The sequence below is a fragment of the Acipenser ruthenus genome, chromosome 6, assembly GCF_902713425.1.
Source record: "Acipenser ruthenus chromosome 6, fAciRut3.2 maternal haplotype, whole genome shotgun sequence".
Classification (NCBI taxonomy): Eukaryota; Metazoa; Chordata; class Actinopteri; order Acipenseriformes; family Acipenseridae; genus Acipenser; species Acipenser ruthenus.
Window position 1 is genome coordinate 8,623,493 of NC_081194.1, and position 18,103 is coordinate 8,641,595.

Below are 18,103 nucleotides of genomic sequence, written 5' to 3' on the forward strand. Positions count from 1 at the left end.
GTCAAACTTTTTGGAAAAAATAAATACTTTTTGCCAGCTTAGTAGAAGCTGTGCAGCATTTAATAACTTGGCCTACAGCTACAACATATGCTTATCGTTAAAAAGGAACTTGCCAGCTACATGCAGGTGATGTGTGGAGTAAATTACCAAAAGTAACAATCGTTGACTACTGGCCAGTACAAAGAATTTACATTAAAAAAAAAAATGAAAAAGATCACAGCGATGACCTGTACTACCTATCACCAAAGGTGCATTCCTGAGTATGAAGTCATTGTGCATCAAACACAAACAGCAACGGGAATATTTGTTCATTGATTAGAGTTGATCAAGCAGCAAAACAAAGGAATGCATAAGCGCTTGCAGTCCAGCTGTGTGCTGCGCTTTGATTAGGGCCAGGCATGGGCTCAGGACGTTCATGCCAAAATCAGGTCTGCGGATCTTCCCCCCCCACCCCCATGTTTCATTACGCCAAAATAAGAACTCAATCCTAGTGCAAATCAGGGCCGTTTGAAACTGATTTTCCAGGCAGAGATGCTTGCTTTTTTGTTTGGTACCATATCGACAGAAAGGCAAAGTGGGATACAAAACTATTTGAAAGACTTTTCAAGTGCCAGTTTGACTTGGTGCCAGTTTGAAAACCCTCTCATTAACCCAAGTGAATAAGAGGGGCACATGTTCAGCCCTTTTGGTTTATCTTATGTCAGAATTTTAAACTATCAGTCACTGCTACTGTATTTTTTTATTATTATTATATGACTTGCCCTGATCTTCTGCCACTACATTTATGAAAAGACAACACTATTCAATTACCTGTGCAACTGATGTCTTCCCAGAAATTCTGCGGTTTTAGAATGGTGTTGTACTTTAAGCAATTTAATTCATTGTCATTTATTGTTTGTAACTGATTGAGTGTGCGTTGCTCCTGCTCCTCTGGAATGTAGATCAAGTGGTTCTCATCCTAATAAAACAAAAACAATATTGAACTGAAGCCCTCAAACCCAGTTTTGTTGAGAACCAAGTAAAACAATAAAATATCTAACTGACATGAAGTATCTGCCATGAACGCAAGCGGACCTGTGGAAATCAAAAGACAACGCTTTGAGTGAGTGACTGAAGACTATTAAGGAGTCAGTTCTGGAAAAGCAGCTAATTGGGCTACTTGTCTACCTTTGCTATCCCCCTGTCTAGCAGCAAACTACTGCATTGCTGAGTAAGTATTAAATCATTTTTTTGCATGCCTCTACTAGTCAGTCCCAGATGGTCTTCTGTTCCCCTCTAGTGCCAACCAGACCGTTTCGATTGACTGTGTGTGCACATGTGCGTGTGTGTGTGTGTGCGTACGTGTGTGCGTATATGGCATGGCAATCTGCAATTCCTTTCTACCAGCAGTATGACCCTAGCTGTTGGGACTGAGAGAAGTATACGAACACATCATGTAAAAACAAGACACCATGCAATGATGGAACTAGAGTGGAAAATTCTGGCATATCCCCCCCAAAAATAAAAAGTAAATCACAGATTAAAAAAAAGAAATCATAAAGCAGCTTGCTTCTTTCGAGCAAAATCTGTTTGAACAAAGTTTAGAAGGTATCTGCCAAACATGATCTAGTAGTGCATGTGGGCCAGGACGTTATTATAATTCTACCTTTACAGTATCTAATCATGAAGCTCACTGCAGGTGTTGCATGAGCTGGCTTCCAAGATGCATCTCGGGAGCTGGGTTGGCACTTGGAAATTAAAAATTAAATAAAAAGTCAACATGAGCACACTTCAAGGGGAAGAGCTTTGACAAAGGCCTTCACACAGCCCTTCAATTTCAAGGACACAACTTCCTGCACATACTGTAGGGTCGAAGGCAAGACAGCTGCCAAGTACTTTAGTCATTTGTTTTGTTTTGTTTTAAATATGGCATCAGCACAGCTTCATGCAGCTTTGACAATCACCTAACCCTCACAGAACATTTGTATGTACGTGACATAAACCACCTAGAAGAACCACTTGCCAAATTGTGATGCAACTTGCTTATGAAATTATTTAGATGGGAGATATCTATATATACACAGTACCTCTACCTGAAGCACACTGGGGTCCCTCAGTGCAAAAGCTAAACGGTATCAGCAGCACAGGCACCGGTTTGACTCTTGGGAATCTAATTCACATTCACTTTTTCAAATCAGCTGGGAAAACGCAAGCCAGATTTCTTGCACAGAAGTGTAGACAAATATTCAGCCCTTTTTAGTGCATACCCTCATCTTCTCTCTGCCACCACTACTTAAAATGTTCTTTCAAGTGCCATGATTGATTTAACTTCTTGTTTTTTCTTTTTCTTTTTTTAAGTGAAGGTTGCAGTGAAATTCAGGAGGACACGTTTTAAGCTTAACTCTCTGCAGACATTCAGGTCTAAATCAATCTAAACAGACTGAACATATAACTAATCACTGGCACCAGTCAATAGAACATTGTAAAATAGGCTTTACCTCCTAAAAACCTCTTAATAAAATAGTTGAATATTAATGACACTGTTCTAGACTGTTGGTGATTTCTTCAACATTCTTTCAGGACTAGTTAACTTATTTTATTCATTAAACAATTGAAAACAAAGCTGTCCTAATGAACCCCATCAGCGGTCCCTGCACATCTGTCCTTTGAAACCATACTTTTGTCTTCAGATTTGATTTTCACAGGAGACAACTTCAAGGAAAGATGTAGTATCACTGATGATATGCTGGGGGCTATTTGATGCCACCACAGTTTACAGTGAACAGACCAAGGCCCTGTCCATACTACATAACCGATCTCGAGAACCATGCTCAAAAACGTTTTAATCCAGCTGAAAGCGTCCATAAAGTACCATTTGAGGTTTAGTTGGGCTTAATGCGCACAAACATTATTAAAATAGCAATGGACTGTGGGACTTAATGACATTATCCCACCATGCACTGTATTTTATGTTTACAACACGGCAAATATGGAGTCTGTGCCGATGGAAGACATAGCGCTTTTTAGTATGATTGTTATGGCTTTTTTTTTTTTTTTTTTTTAATAAATAAGGTATATTTTATCATGTGTTTCACTTTGAACTGAAGTTCTCCTTGACCGATTTCATCTCAATGTGCCTTGATTTCAGCATCTGATCACGTCGCTCCATGATCCACCATTTTACAACAAGCCTCACAAATTGTACACGGTGCAGCAGTATTGATAGTCGTTCTCAACTCCTTCAGGCACCGGTTCTGAGTACAGTACTGTATTTTTAATGTCCACGTGCCAGAAAATATCAGAAATCATTTTGTGATATTGGACGGTTCACAAAAAATGTAGTTCAGTATTACAGCGTCCACACTTCTTACAAACCGCACTACCGGATGCAGAAACGGTCTCTTTCCTTGGCATACCTGCCATTGTATGCAATTCCATAACAGATTACCGACTTACTGATTTTTCTCAACGCAGATCACAAAACAGCGATCGCAACGACAGCACTTGCGATATGTGTTTTATGAAACGCTCGCAGCAACGACCTCTGCGTCCTCGCAAGCACATCGCAATCACAGTACTTCAGATGAAACGGACCCCAGAACAATATTCGCCTTTGTGCCCTGTGAAAGTGCACTGGGCTTCAATAATTTCATTTAAACAGTTACAGTCAAGTGAAACAAGTGTTTATTAGTCAAATAAGTTATGCTTACTTGACGGATCTTGTTTTAATTGCTTTCACAATGGCAAACTGTCCGAGTTTGATTCTGCATTTCACCGTAATGAGGGTGCTTCTATGGCAAGAATACCGCTTCTCAAAAAAAAAAAAAAACATAAAACACACAACTTTTAATACCACTTCTGCTATTGGCAATTGAGCTCAGTTCACTAATACTAAATTAGTGCTGAATGCCTAAAGGCTACTGTATATAACACAATGAGTCAGAACCACAAGGCTAGTCTTGCTCTCATAACCCTAGACAGAATTACCAATGACTCAGCACTAACATTGATTATTGTCCTCGAACAAAGTTATTTCACACAGATTCCTACTACAAATTTAGCAGAAATGCATGTAACTGCATGGCTGCATCTCAAAAGTGCCCCAGTGGCAACGAAGGATGTACAGTACTTGGAAGGAAAGCCAAGGCTGGACTACCCACTGGTAGTTGACAAAGAGCTAGCTCTTTACACCATGAGACTGCCAAACCAAACAAAGGAGGAGAGATGGACAGTATGGGATGTTTAAGAAATGTAGTGACTACCCACAATTATGAGTAAGGCTACGATTTTGGCACAGTAATTTTGAGTACATTTCAGGGGTGAGGTGCGGCAAAAAAAAAAAAAATTCACAGAAAGTTCACCAAATGTAGTTTTTGCTACATCAGCATACACAAGAGATTTTAAATAGTACACCAAAACCAATAATATAAAGACTATTGCTTTTGACTACTGACCAGTTTAAATGTTACTTCAGATTACAAAACTTACAGCACATACTTCAGACTTAGACATCACGTCGAGAGTCTGACCCTGTGCAAAAGGTTGGAAGTACATAATGTACAATCTTGCAACGTGCATCTTTTTTGGAAAGGCGTACAGCCTTAACAGATCGAACCTTTCATCTGCCATTCTAAAATATCTCACTGTCACATACTGCATCTCTAAATAACATTTGAAAGTCTCCCTTTCAAGTTCTCGGTTGGTTGAGAGGACGGAGCAACAACGTCGCTTTTGATTTTCTTTAATCCTCTTGTATAGAGGTACAAACTCAGCACATCTACTTAAGTGTAGATGTATCCAATTACGCAAATACAGTTTGTATTTAAAGTACTGTATTTATATGAACAGCTGCGACCAATTTGCGCAGTCAATGGAGCTGCGACACAATGCGTCCCGTACAGCAAATAGTGAAGCTGCACAGCTTTCAGCTGTCTGCACCCAACGTATCGCATTCATCTGCAACAGAAGTGCTGTATGAACCAGGCTTTAATAGTTTAACGATTCTTGAAGCATGTTGTAAAGAAAGCCTCTGTAAGTTGGTAAACTTCTACTCCGATTAATTTTTCTTCTGTCTTTACAGAAGAGTTCACACACGTTTTTTTTGCATTTTAACTGTCACCGATTTAAATGCTTGCTCACTCAGCTATCTCATTTGTTGACCTATAGCTACACGTAAATGCTGCGTGAAACATCCCAAACAATTTACAGATACTCGCAGATTTATATTTTCAGTGCATAATACTGCATGTTTTAAAGGAAATAAAGGAAGCGCCTAATCAAGAGTGTTTTTACATCCATGTCCAAGATTTCAGAGACGTTTTTTCAAATTCACGATTTCTGTGACAAAATCGTAGCCTTAATTATGAGACACAATTGGGGCAATATGGTACACAATGCATCGAAAGCACACAGTAGTACTCCTTAAACATTTTCTTTGGACATAGAAGAATTCTACTGCGTGTTACATGCAGTGCTAGGAGGATCACTCCATGTCAATCAGGACCTTGCAGCTTAGTCACTAACAGATTTTCTTTAAATGTTCAGTATAAAAAAATCAACCAGGAATATATTTGACAGAACTGTTGAAAATGTCATTTTTAGACCTATAATAATTTGAGACACAGTACAAAGAAGCTCAAAGAATACAAAGTACAAAGAATAGGAGGCTGTGTGGTCCAGTGGTTAAAGAAAAGGGCTTGTAACCAGGAGGTCCCCGGTTCAAATCCCGGCTCAGTCACTGACTCATTGTGTGACCCTGAGCAAATCACCTAACCTCCTTGTGCTCCGTCTTTCGGGTGAGACGTATTTGTAAGTGACTCTGCAGCTGATGCATAGTTCACACACCCTAGTCTCTGTAAGTTGCCTTGGATAAAGGCGTCTGCTAAATAATAAGCTCGGTACCCATCGCTATGAAATGGGAGCATCATTTCCATTCCCGGCGTTTTTTTTTGTTTTTTTTTTGTGTTAGCTTGATATTGAACTGTTAAAGGAATGCCCTAACTAGCTCTCTAATTGCATGTCAGGAAATGAGTTGGGAAAGAAAAGGGGGAACAAAAAAAAAAGAGCTGGTAGACGTCAGAACTGGAAGACACATGCAGCATTCTCTATGCAACTGACAGGCAAGCAAGCCTCAAGGATGTGTACTTCCTTCCAAAAACCTGAAAGGGATGCTCTAAATTATTAAACAGAACTCCAGTCGAGTCTAATGGTTGCCTTATTAAAAGCTGAGTATGTTGGGAATTTTAAACCTGAGAAGGCAATGTTCATTTGTGTTGGAGACCTGCATCACATAGACATTCAAGGTTGTTTATTAAACAAATATTCAATATACTGTGTTGTTTCAAGCCTTGGAAAATGACATCAATTATCACCTTATATATATGACTGAGGATGCTGCATTTATTTATTTAGAGAATGCATAAAAATACAACCAAGCATGGCAGATGTTATCAGTTGATGCTATGACACCCAGCCAAAGCGTGTAAATATTTAGGGTGATTATTTGACAGACTGCCGAGAGTTGATGGAATCAGTTTGGATTCTATACCGAGTTGTGTTGCTCAAATAAACAATAACCCCAAACTATTTCAAAGAGATGTATTTAAGGCCTGCAAAGTTGCTTTTGTGAATCCATTCATAATTTACTGAAGCACTGCAATCAGTGCTGTTTACATAAGCTATGGACAAGCCTTCTCTTGAGCCAAGCCAAATGGATTCAGGGAATGATGGACCCGACACATGTAAAACTGTAGTTTAAATCCAAGAGTTTCCAAAAGCAGACATGCTAAACCTCCACATCTGCAATAATATAGGTTTATATGGTAATTGAGAGGGGGCTCCTCCAAAAGAATCAATTGGGCTACTTTCCAGGGTCGGGGTCAATTCCTGTTTTCCAATTCCAATTCCCTTTTAATCAAATTCCAACACATCACTAATCAAAATTGCAATTACCAGTATGCTGTCAAAATGAGCTTCTCAGTGGCAACAAACTGCTTAAATTGAAATGTCAGTCAATGAAAACAGAATGAAAGCAGTTTAACAAAATCACAACAATTATGATGTTTCTAAAATATCAATTCCAACTCCTTCAAAAGGAAATGAAATTGGGAAACTATTTCAAAAAGGACTTGAAAATCAGGAAATGACCCAAATCCTGCAAGTTTCTTGTATTTTATTTAAAGCAAAAACTGAGCTTTGGCACAATAAATCGGAGAAAGGTGAACACTGCAACAAAAAGCCATGACCCCTTTTTTTGCCACATAGCGAAGGTCCCATTGCTCTCTAGTAGAGAATCTGCATGACAAAAGACCAAAGTATTTCAGTAACTGCTAGTGACTAAATTCGAGAGTATTGGTGAAGGGTCTCAACCCCTTGGGGCTTTTTTTTTTTTTTCCAAATGAGTTTCCACTTCCTTCCCAGACCCCACAGCCATCCTTCCTTAGTTTGCACACATTAATTTAGATCAAGGCGAATGATAAGCAGCACTACGGATGCATCCTTTGACTTTGAAAACGGCTATTGTGTTACTACAGTACTTCAATTTGAACAGGCCAATTAATCATTGTAAAGTGACAACACTATCAACCAGTGAATCTACAGTTTATTTTTATTTTTTTATCCAACCTGTAACCTGATTCGAGCACTAACCCCAGTGATCCTAACAGTGTTTGTTCAACTTCATAAAACTTCTTAACTAAATCTACTTTCGTGGGGCTCATACACAGTAAATTACTTAGCAGATCTAGAGCGTCTACTGTAATTTACTAGCGCCCTTTTTTACTGTAAAAGATCCGGTACTACTGCTGTACAGACTTGCATGAGTAGTGAATCTGGATGAAAGTGAATAGTTATTTTATTTGAGCTTGGTTTAACCACAAGTACCGTATGGCATTACACTACCTTGTTTTCTTCATGCTTTTCAGGCAGCACTAGCAGCAGAGAAACCCCACATTTTCAAATTCTTCAAACTGTATATTGTCAACTGCTTTTAAAGCAGGTCTGAATAAGACGTGAATGTATTATTTGGTTTCAGGCTAGTTAAATAAGGTCAGTACTACTCCATTCACGGGCCTCGGACTCGCACTGCTGCTCACACAACGAAAAAATAATTAAACTCGATTGCAACAGTTCGTTCATTAAAAAAAAAAAAAAAAACACATCAAAAATAAATACGTAATTGAGACTGAGTGACGCTAATAGCTTTAAAAATGTGTTCACAATAATAATAATAATAATAATAATAACAACTACCTCTAACGACAGGTACATATTTAAGATGGTAAAAGCTGGGTACTGTAAATAAAATTAACACAAGTTACCGGTGTGCACCTCCAAACTAGAAGCTTAGTTAACAAAACTAGCGTTAAATTAACGCATTCGTTACCTCGCTCGTTCTTTATATATAATATCACTGCGGGAAATAAACAAACAAAAAGCACAAAACAAATAAGAAACTTCAGCTCCGGCTTACCTTTGGTGCAGAGGATGCCGATCGCAAATGCTGCAACTGCCCGGTTGGAGAATTGGACGACCCTTCGCCTTTTGTTTTTAATGTTGGGGGCAATGGAGGTGTCCTCCTGCCGCGGTCTCCGCTTCGCCGCCGATACCGCCATGAGAAGCGAATACTAAAATCGCCGAAACCAAAACCGTATGTGAGAGAGAGAAGGGAGCGAGTGGACAATGAAGCAACAAACGCTCAGTCTCAGTCACTCAGTGAGCAAATCAAACCGGGGAAAGGGGTTCAACAAGCGCCACTGAAATCTTTTACCGTCCGTGGTGAGACTACTAAAAAAAAACGACCAACTGAAAAAGGACTTTTCTTTCGATAGGAATCCTGAGCTTTAGCAGCTCTATTCCATATTGTTTTTTTTTTATATTTATGTGGCTGTGCTCTTTTTGTGTGTGAATGAATCTAAGCGCTACCTTGCTTCCTCCTTTCTACCACCGTCTCCTGAGAAACCCAGCTCTGAGCCCACTAGTCCCACAAACCACCGCACGAGTTTCACACACCGGCTGCTCTCTGGGCGAATATCTCTCGCTCACTGTGGATCAGGGCTTGCTTCCGGTTTCCACGAGAAAATGGGAATGGAATTGCAGAATGAGAGCTCAGTGCTGCCACCTGCAGGTGAAGGGAAAATACTTGCTTGTAGGTAGAGGGCATGACCGCACACCTCGCAAACCTGTCTTATGTTTTTGAACATTATAATAATGTGGTGCAAGCCAAGAGACATGTCGTTTTATTAGGCATGTCACGAGGTTTCCATTAAAAAGGTGGGGACATTCAGGGCGTTTTAAAAAAGAACATTCCCAGTGAAATAGGAATTTATCCCGGTAACATGATTTGTTTACACTCGTTTTGGAATTTAGCAAGGAATAATCTTGGTTAACACCCTTGCATTTGTTACAGATATTTCATATTATAATATATACTATTAAAGTAAAATTGAAGTTACTGCTAAAGCATAGTCCCCCTCACAATATAGTTCCCATAACATGGCATTGGTTAGCCATATCACACATTTTGAAGAGTGCTCCCTATTTTGCCACAGCTTCCAGCTGCTCCTGTATGATGGCATCAGAGGGCCGGGCACGTTACGCATTTGCTCCAGTGGGGTGTTTGCCCCATATTTTTCTAAACGGAAAAACAAACAGGTGCAATAACACACCTAGGAATTGATGTTTTTTACTTCAGCATAACTGTATTCCATTGATGATATTTAGACGGTTGAAAATGCGCCGGTCACCTGTCACAATCTGCCCCATACTGGGGCTGGGTGTCACACGATATGGGGCTGGGTGTCACACGATATGGGGCTGGGTGTCACACGATATGGGGCTGGGTGTCACACGGTATGGGGCTGGGTGTCACACGATATGGGGCTGGGTGTCACACGATATGGGGCTGGGTGTCACACGATATGGGGCTGGGTGTCACACGATATGGGGCTGGGTGTCACACGATATGGGGCTGGGTGTCACACGATATGGGGCTGGGTGTCACACGATATGGGGCTGGGTGTCACACGATATGGGGCTGGGTGTCACACGGTATGGGGCTGGGTGTCACACGATATGGGGCTGGGTGTCACACGATATGGGGCTGGGTGTCACACGATATGGGGCTGGGTGTCACACGATATGGGGCTGGGTGTCACACGATATGGGGCTGGGTGTCACAAAGTATGTTCTTGCTTTTGCAGTAGACAATAAGGCAACATTTTTTGTTTTTTAAAATAATATAACCTTTCTACTGTGTACAATGACAGAAAAAGCTGTATTTTTACTTTTTATGTGAACATAAAAAAATATAGACCTCTATATATTTGAAATGTTGACCCATGCTACAAAATAATACCACATCCTCCACAGAACTGGAGGACAAACAGTAAATAATTTAAATAAGCATTATATGGTGACATATCCCACATGTTGGTGTAAAAAAAAGTCGAAAGAAAAAATAAAGGTCTTCTTCCTATAGGATTTACATGTGACAACCTGCCCCAGCCAGACTTTAGATGACAATTTAATTTTTTCAGTACTACTGGGAGAACCGACTGGTTTTGTTTTTACACCAAACAATAGCCAGTATCTGGTTCTATTTAACATGGCCATCAGTTCAAACAAACTCCAAAACTAATAAGAGTTATAACATAAATAAAAAGATAGACATTTTTAACTTTGGATATGAAAAAAAAATGAAATATGTGCTAACCTTAATGTTAGATGGAATTGACCTTCCTGGGACATGTCATATTTGAATTGCACTGTTGAATGCCCCAAGGCTTTGTTTATTTTAATTTAACTAAAAGTAACTACAGGAAATTAATACATGCTTACATTGTAAAGTATGCTTACATTTTCCTAATATTTAATGTGTTCTGTATCATATCCATTATTGTTAGTTTATTATTATTAATGTTCTGCATAACTTAGTTCTGAAAAAAAGGGAGCAGTTGAAACAGATGTCAAGATGTTTCCCCCACCCCACCCCACAGATTCTAGATAATTTTCCAGAATCTAGAGGCTGGATTAAAGCTAAACAGGGCTAAATATTAATGTGCTGATTCAACTGTTTACTGTTACATTGTGTGTAATATGTGTTATGAATAAAGTTGTCTTTATTCATTTATCATTTTTTTAAAAATAGATCAATTAAATACATTAATCCTTTGGGAAAAAAAAAAAATTAAAAAAGTTGGAAAGCTTCTGTAGCGTTTTATCTAAGTTGCTTACCGGGCAGCTGAACTGGTTTGGTCATAGTCCTGATATATTTCTGGGTCTGCCACTTCCTACTTGCACAACTTGTGTTTGAAAACAGAACCAAATGCATTTATGACCACCTGACTGACATCACGCCGACATCATGACTGGAAGATGAAAATGCAGCTGCTACCCTGGTATAGAGTGCAGTATCACCTAGCCCAGTTTTACCCACTCAGACCCCTTGCTCACTAAATATATTGATAACCCTAAATGCAACTAAAGCAGAGCAGCAGGGTGGGAAATTCGTTCTTTAACCACAGAAATTAGTTTCTGACAAAAGTACTACACAGACAAGCAAATTGATTTTTTAGAAAGATTTTTTAGAAAGCTGTGGTCTAAGTACCTACCTGTTGGATGGTAGCGTGAGACAAACATTCCTTTATTTACAGTCATGCTTTTCTTGTCATTTCAGGATTCATCATTTAAACTGACTTTGAATTCAAGCTCGATGTAAACAAACACAGCGTTCCACACTCCCGTGGTTCAGTCCCCTCGCTGTTTAACTCTCTGGTTTGGGTTGCAGATTTCATCAATATGATTAAACTCCCACAAGCCAAACAAACTAAAGTAAACCGAAGAACCTAATGGCAAATTAAATAGAGAAAACATGCATCAGCTGTCTGTTATTCACTTTTGCAAGCGAGGAGCACACAGTTTCTTTAAAGTCTGCACCAGCTCCTGTTTACTCTGGCAATAGTGTTATAAATGGTCCTCTGTTTACTCCAGAAAGTCTGGCTGCAGCTTGCAAAACAACAGGGTTGCTTACAGCTAAAGCAGGTACAGTACGAAGATGACATACATAAGTCTGGAGAGCTCAAGCTCTGGCGTCTTTATCATCATCACTGACAAGAGAATGTCAAGGTAAATGGGAGGTAATTCAAGGTTTTTGTTTGATCTGGGGGTTCTTATTATATCTCGTATCTGTTTGCTCTCGTTAGAACAGGTCGCTTCTTTACTTGATTGATGCTGTTGTGTCTTCTGTGGATGTTGTAATTGTGTTTGCAGTTACTGCAAGCAGTGAGACAGGCCACTTTCCACTTTCAATTATTTTTTAAAATCTATTCCCAATTCCAATTCCCATTCCATTTCCTTCGAAGGAATTGGAATTGATATTTCAGAGACATCATTGTTGTGATTGTCCATCTGCTTTCATTTTAAGCCAATTTAATTGACTAACAGGGACTGCAATTTAAGTAAGTACACTGCTAATTGCAATATTGATTAATGATGTGTTGGAATTGATTAAAAGGGAATTGGAACTGGGAATTGATTTTAAGAAGGAATTGTCTGGAAGTAATGTTATTACTTTGAAATTATTTTGGTTAAAATCCCTTTGAAACTAGACTGACATTTTGCTCTTTAAGAAACCGTTTACATCAATGGAGAAGAAATTGCTCTTTTTTCTGAAGGCGGGGTATAGTCTGTTAATATTACACTTGAGATAAGTAAGGAATGCAGATTTAAAATGTTTTTATTGCAATCTTTTCCCTGGAGAAAATGATTTGAAAATCAGCCTGCTCTTTTATATTTAGTTGTAATTTGATTTGCTACTGACTGACTTTAACCAACTCCTTCAGCTCAAAGGGCAATGCTCATAGAATAACAGCTTTCTGTACAACATGAAAAGCAGTGCTTTGTATTCATAAAATGTATTTTTTAAAATCTATTTTATTTGATTAAAAGCATTTTGTTAGTTTCTATTAATGGATTTGGTAATTATAGTTGAAATATTTTTTTAAGTGTTTTGAAATACAAGAATAAACTCCAAACCGTTTTTTGAAACAGCTGAAAAAAGTTTAATGTATTAAAAAAAAAAAAAAAAAATCTAACAAATGAAAACCGGCTTTCAAAAAACGATCTTGACTGGAATCTTCTATCTGAGCCGCCAGATGCAGAGATGAGAGAACACACTGCTGCCCCCTTCTGACAACTTTGAGTTACAATTACAACATTTCTGAGGACGTGAAGAAATTCCATTTTATTCTGCTTGTCTGACCTGCTACTGCCCCAGCATAGTACATAGTTGTGTGAGGGGGTGTACTGATACACACCCCGTAAAGAGAGTAATAAGGGTTGTTTTTGCTTTTCTGAAAACAAGAAAACAAAGGCAATGAGGTATTCTGTTTGAAGAAATCAAAATGAAAAGAATATTTCTGGAAAATTGGGAAATACAAATCTTGTAAAATCACTTCTTTAACCTGTAAAAGCCAAGAACGCTGTATGGATTAAGAATGGTACTCATTTGCTGCAGTGTTTGAAACAGGCCAGTATTTACAGCACATGAAACAGATCATTCTAATAATGCAATCATTAGGTGTTAAGACAAGACGCTGGCTGAGACAAAACAGGATCTTTCACCTTCATAGTTGTGAGGCTGAATCATTGTGCATGATGTATGTTGTTGTTGAATGCACGAAATACCAGGCAACAAAGTTCAATTAGCATTCACTGATAAGTTCCATGTGCACTCTTAACCATAAAACAGACAAACAATAACTCCTAACATATGTTTATACAGCACTCTCCCAGGAATAATCTCTCTGCATAAGAGGAAAATAACAGTGCTCTCTAATTAATGCCTACTCATACAATCAGGCCACAGACTATCAAAGTAATTAGTAGTTACCGTGCCAACGCAGATATAATTATATACCGGTTAGTGAGTGTATATTATAGTAGTGATTCATATATTGGGAAAATGTTTCCATTTTGTTTCTGAATTTGCAATTAGTTAAAATACATTCCAGACTGTCTGGGATCAAGGTCGATGTCCTCGTATGACTCTTCTGTTTCTGTTTCTTTGGTTTACGGTTTACTTGCACTAACTAATAACTAATACAGAACAGATAGACTGCAATAATGGAATCATCCCAAGTTCCAAGTTCAGAACATCTCAACGAGTGAGATGGGGAAGTGAGCGAGGAATACCCTACTCAAACAAATCGTCATCTTGAATGCTACAATTTACCATGAAAAACAGTTCCTAAAAAGTCTAAATCAGGGGTGTCCAATCACAGTTCTGGAGGGCCATTCCAACTTTAGACACCCTAGTCTAAATCCAAATGAATGCGACTTGACATGTCTGAAGTACCCCAGCAGTCCGGGTTTTGTTTTATCCAGTTGATAACTACTGTCATACATTGTAATAACTTTAATGATAAGAGTAGCCGGAGCTGGGATCTGCGAGACAGGTTAAGTCTTTCCAATATTTAAAATGGGCAATCTAGGGATGCATTACTCTGTTTTCATCAGCCCAAGCAGGGACAAGCCCAGGATATACAGCACTGGAGTACCAGAGGTCATTAAAAACAACAGGTCGGAAGATTAGTATCGCTGGTGCTCTGTGATTGGAAAGGCAATTCTTGCTAAACAGTAAGCAATCGTGCAAAGCTGATGAAACTACATTACAGCATCTGGTTAAAGTTTAAAAAATCGGAGTCCGATTTAATGAGGTTTTAGGGCAGGGGTGGGATTCTGGTCCTGGAGGGCCGGTGTCCCCCTGGCTTTTGTTCCAACTGTGCCCTAAATTACTTAATTAGACCAATAATTCAATTATTGGTCTAATTAGGGCACAGTAGGGCCCTCCAGGAACATGGGTTCCCCACCACTGTTTTAGGGCTTCAATTCATGTAATAAGCAGGGCAGATATGAAGCGATATGGATTTGGATTCAGCTAGCATTTTCTCTATGATATCATTGAACTGACTTAAATTTCCCCCAAATAATTCATTTCTTGTAAAAGTTAATTGAATTGGGCCTACACACTGAAGCTCCCACAATGCTGTATCTGTTTTGTAAAAACTTCCATAGTTTAACCGGCTGTGCTCTTCATTATAATATCCCAATAACTAATCCTGTGTTGTTGTTTTTTTTTTACTAAAGTCAACAAAACATAATGGTTAAAAAAAATATTGAAGGTGAACCCATCATAAAAAAACTATTGACTATATAAACCGTTTTGCAAATAACAAGGCAGAATTAGCAAATAAACCATTGTGAGTATAAATTATGCATTTACATTAAAAGGGACAATATTTAAATTAGCAGTGCAGTGAACCTATGTAGCAATGAGTCAGTCAACACAGCTTTTTTAAAAATAAATTTTAATTTAGTGTTTCACATTTTATCCTGGTTATTATTGTAATGCCAGTAAAATGCCAAACTTCATTTGTGGCGTACTGTACATAGGATTATGCTAACATGACATGTAGCTTATTGATCCCAGAATCTCATCAAGCAGCTTCTTGAAGGATCCCAGGGTGTCGGCTTCAACAACATTACAGGGGAGTTGGTTACAGACCCTCACAATTCTCTGTGTAAAAAAGTGCCTCCTATTTTCTGTTCTGAATGCCCCTTTATCTAATCTCCATTTGTGACCCTTGGTCCTTGTTTCTTTTTTCAGGTCGAAAAAGTCCCCTGGGTCGACATTGTCAATACATTTTAGAATGAAAGACTGTAAATATGATTCTCACAACTGTGTTGGACATTTTGTTTTCTGAACAGTTGTAATATAATTCTTAGGTTTTCTTGCTTATTTTAATGCCAGCAATGAGCCAAGTGATGTCTATAAACATTATGACATGTCTTCGGGTGCTTTACTTAATATTACAGCAACAAGAGTCCTATTGAAAAGCATGGCTTTAATAAAAAATAAAAAAAATAAAAAAAATAACAATTGTGGTGATATTTATTAATTTACTTATTTTATCTATCAACATTATATTTATGCTCAGATCTTGTGTTTAATTATCAATAAATTGATAAAAAGTGGGAAAAAACAGAAATGGTCATTTTTAAAAACAGAAATTGCTATTCCCCAGAATGGAAAATCAGTAGCCCTACTAATGGCATGTTGGTTTCACCGGCTAAAGCAGGTAACTGTCACTGATGAGATTCTTGTAAAGATGCACAGAGTCCTGTAAAGCTCCGGGATTAGACAAAGAGGGTTAAAGAAATGCCAGCTGAATAGATTCGTCAGTATCACATCGTACTGACTAATACAAGTAACTTTAGTTTGGTTATACACATTAGACAAACGTTTCTAAGAAAAGTTTCAATGTCAATGCCTCTCTTTTATGTAACTTTAAAGATTAAGTAGCTAAAAATGACGATGCCTTTAACGTTTTATGTTGTTTCCATACTTCCTTATTGCTATTACTCAAATACAGTGTTTATTATTCAAATAAGTAAATGTTTAAGGTCGTTTGAGTTCAGAAGCTTATCTTTAGTTCTGGCTGCCAGCCATAGACATGTGTAACAGCCAAAATGTCTTTATTTTAGGAAGCGCCAGCGCCATCTAGTGAACAACAACTGTGGATTGAGTTTCCTTCTGTGCTGCTGCCAATACGGTATGTTATCACTAGATGGTGCTAGCACTTACTTATAAAGAATACTCTTCGGCTGAGCAAGCTTATGCAGATGTCTATGACTGGCAACTACAACCAAGCTGCAATGCGGAGTCTACAAAATACAAAACAGTATTTAAGTGTGTACAATAAAAACATTCAAATTGACTGCAAACATCATAAAAATAAAACTATGAAAAAGAAATCTCAAGCTAAGCGCACTACTAGGCCATGGTTGACGTTGAAAACATAATTTAAAAAAAGTTGTGCTACAGAGTTCAAACCTAGTTCACGTTAATCTGGCATTACCCTTGATTTAGCCAGAAATCCGGTCCTGTATTTAGTTTCAGCAGTTTTTCTCTACTTTTTAATCTTGGCTGGAGTCGGGAGATATTCTCCAGATAAGTGATGTGTTTCTCTTTCCTGTTTCAACCACTGAAAATGCTAAGGGAGCTCCCTTATAAAAGTTTAAATTTGTACAGTAATTTTGCAGTTTTCTACCATGCTTTTTGCTGTTTTACCATGCCTCTCTGCGCTTTACGATGTTTACCTTAGCATTAACATCCTTACACTATGCTTTTAATATGGTACGTTCTATAAGGGGCTGTGTACTCTGAAAATGTGAGTTTCAGAGAATAGATAAAGTACAACTGGAAATAATGTTTATTTTAAATAGAATTCACACTTCACAGAGGACAGAATTATTCACTTTTGTGTTTCTTTAATCCTGAAAATAACAAGGGTCCCTTTTTTAAGCAAGTGCAAAGGAAGCAAAGGCTAACTTTCTGAGAGGAATGAAAATAATACATTAGTTACAGGCAGGAGCACTTAAATGAATTGAGTAGTTAACATTATTATATTCCTCTGTGAAAACGTGCCTTTTTATTCCTGGTTGCTGGTTATTCCTAGGGTCAACAAAAGCAACATGGAAGGTAGGGCTTTTTCTTGTAGAGCTCCTAAATTATGGAATGCTCTGCCTTCATTTGTCAGGGAAGCTGGGACCATTACCGTTTTCAAGTCAAGACTAAAAATGCACTTTTATAAAATGTCTTTCTATCTTAGTGGTTTTTAATGTAACTTTAAAATTGCTGCTTTTGTATTATGTGCATCCTGTTATTTAAATATGTTATTTAAATGGGCTGATTGTGGCAGTTGTGTGTGTGACATGCTATACAAATGTAGTGTGGTTTGTTCTTTTTTTTCTGCTATGTACTGTACAGTGCTTTGCGATAGTTTTGTATAAAAAGCGCTATATAAATGCAATAAATAAATAAAGCTGGCATTAGCAGGAGCAGTCAATCCTTCTATAGTATTATGAGACTCAAGACATAAGAAATGTGGGCATTGACAAATTCCCATAAGCAGCATAGGACAGGACATCTTTTGGAACAAGAATTGAAACAAAGGTGTTACCCTATAGAATATTGTACACAGCATGTCAAAATATTTATAAAAAGGAATTTGCATACTGTTGCAATTAAAAATAAAACAAACTGTACTCAAAACTGTACTTAATT

The 18,103-nt window shown here is 38.1% G+C and overlaps 1 protein-coding gene across 2 annotated transcripts in view; it reads right to left on the reverse strand.

Annotated features, from left to right (window-relative positions):
- ptk7b (protein tyrosine kinase 7b) overlaps positions 1-9,096 on the reverse strand; it is a 94,385-nt gene extending 85,289 nt beyond the window's left edge. The window contains exons 1-2 of one of the 2 annotated variants that reach the window (XM_059024908.1): positions 8,989-9,096; positions 8,450-8,603 (exon numbers count right to left, since the gene is read on the reverse strand). In XM_059024908.1, the coding sequence (XP_058880891.1) occupies positions 8,450-8,591 (142 nt within the window). In that variant the 5' untranslated portion in view covers positions 8,592-8,603; positions 8,989-9,096. Of the gene's footprint in view, positions 1-8,449; positions 8,604-8,901 lie in introns of both variants that reach the window. The other variant, XM_059024907.1, reaches the window with a different exon arrangement.
- Positions 9,097-18,103: the final 9,007 nt, after the last annotated feature.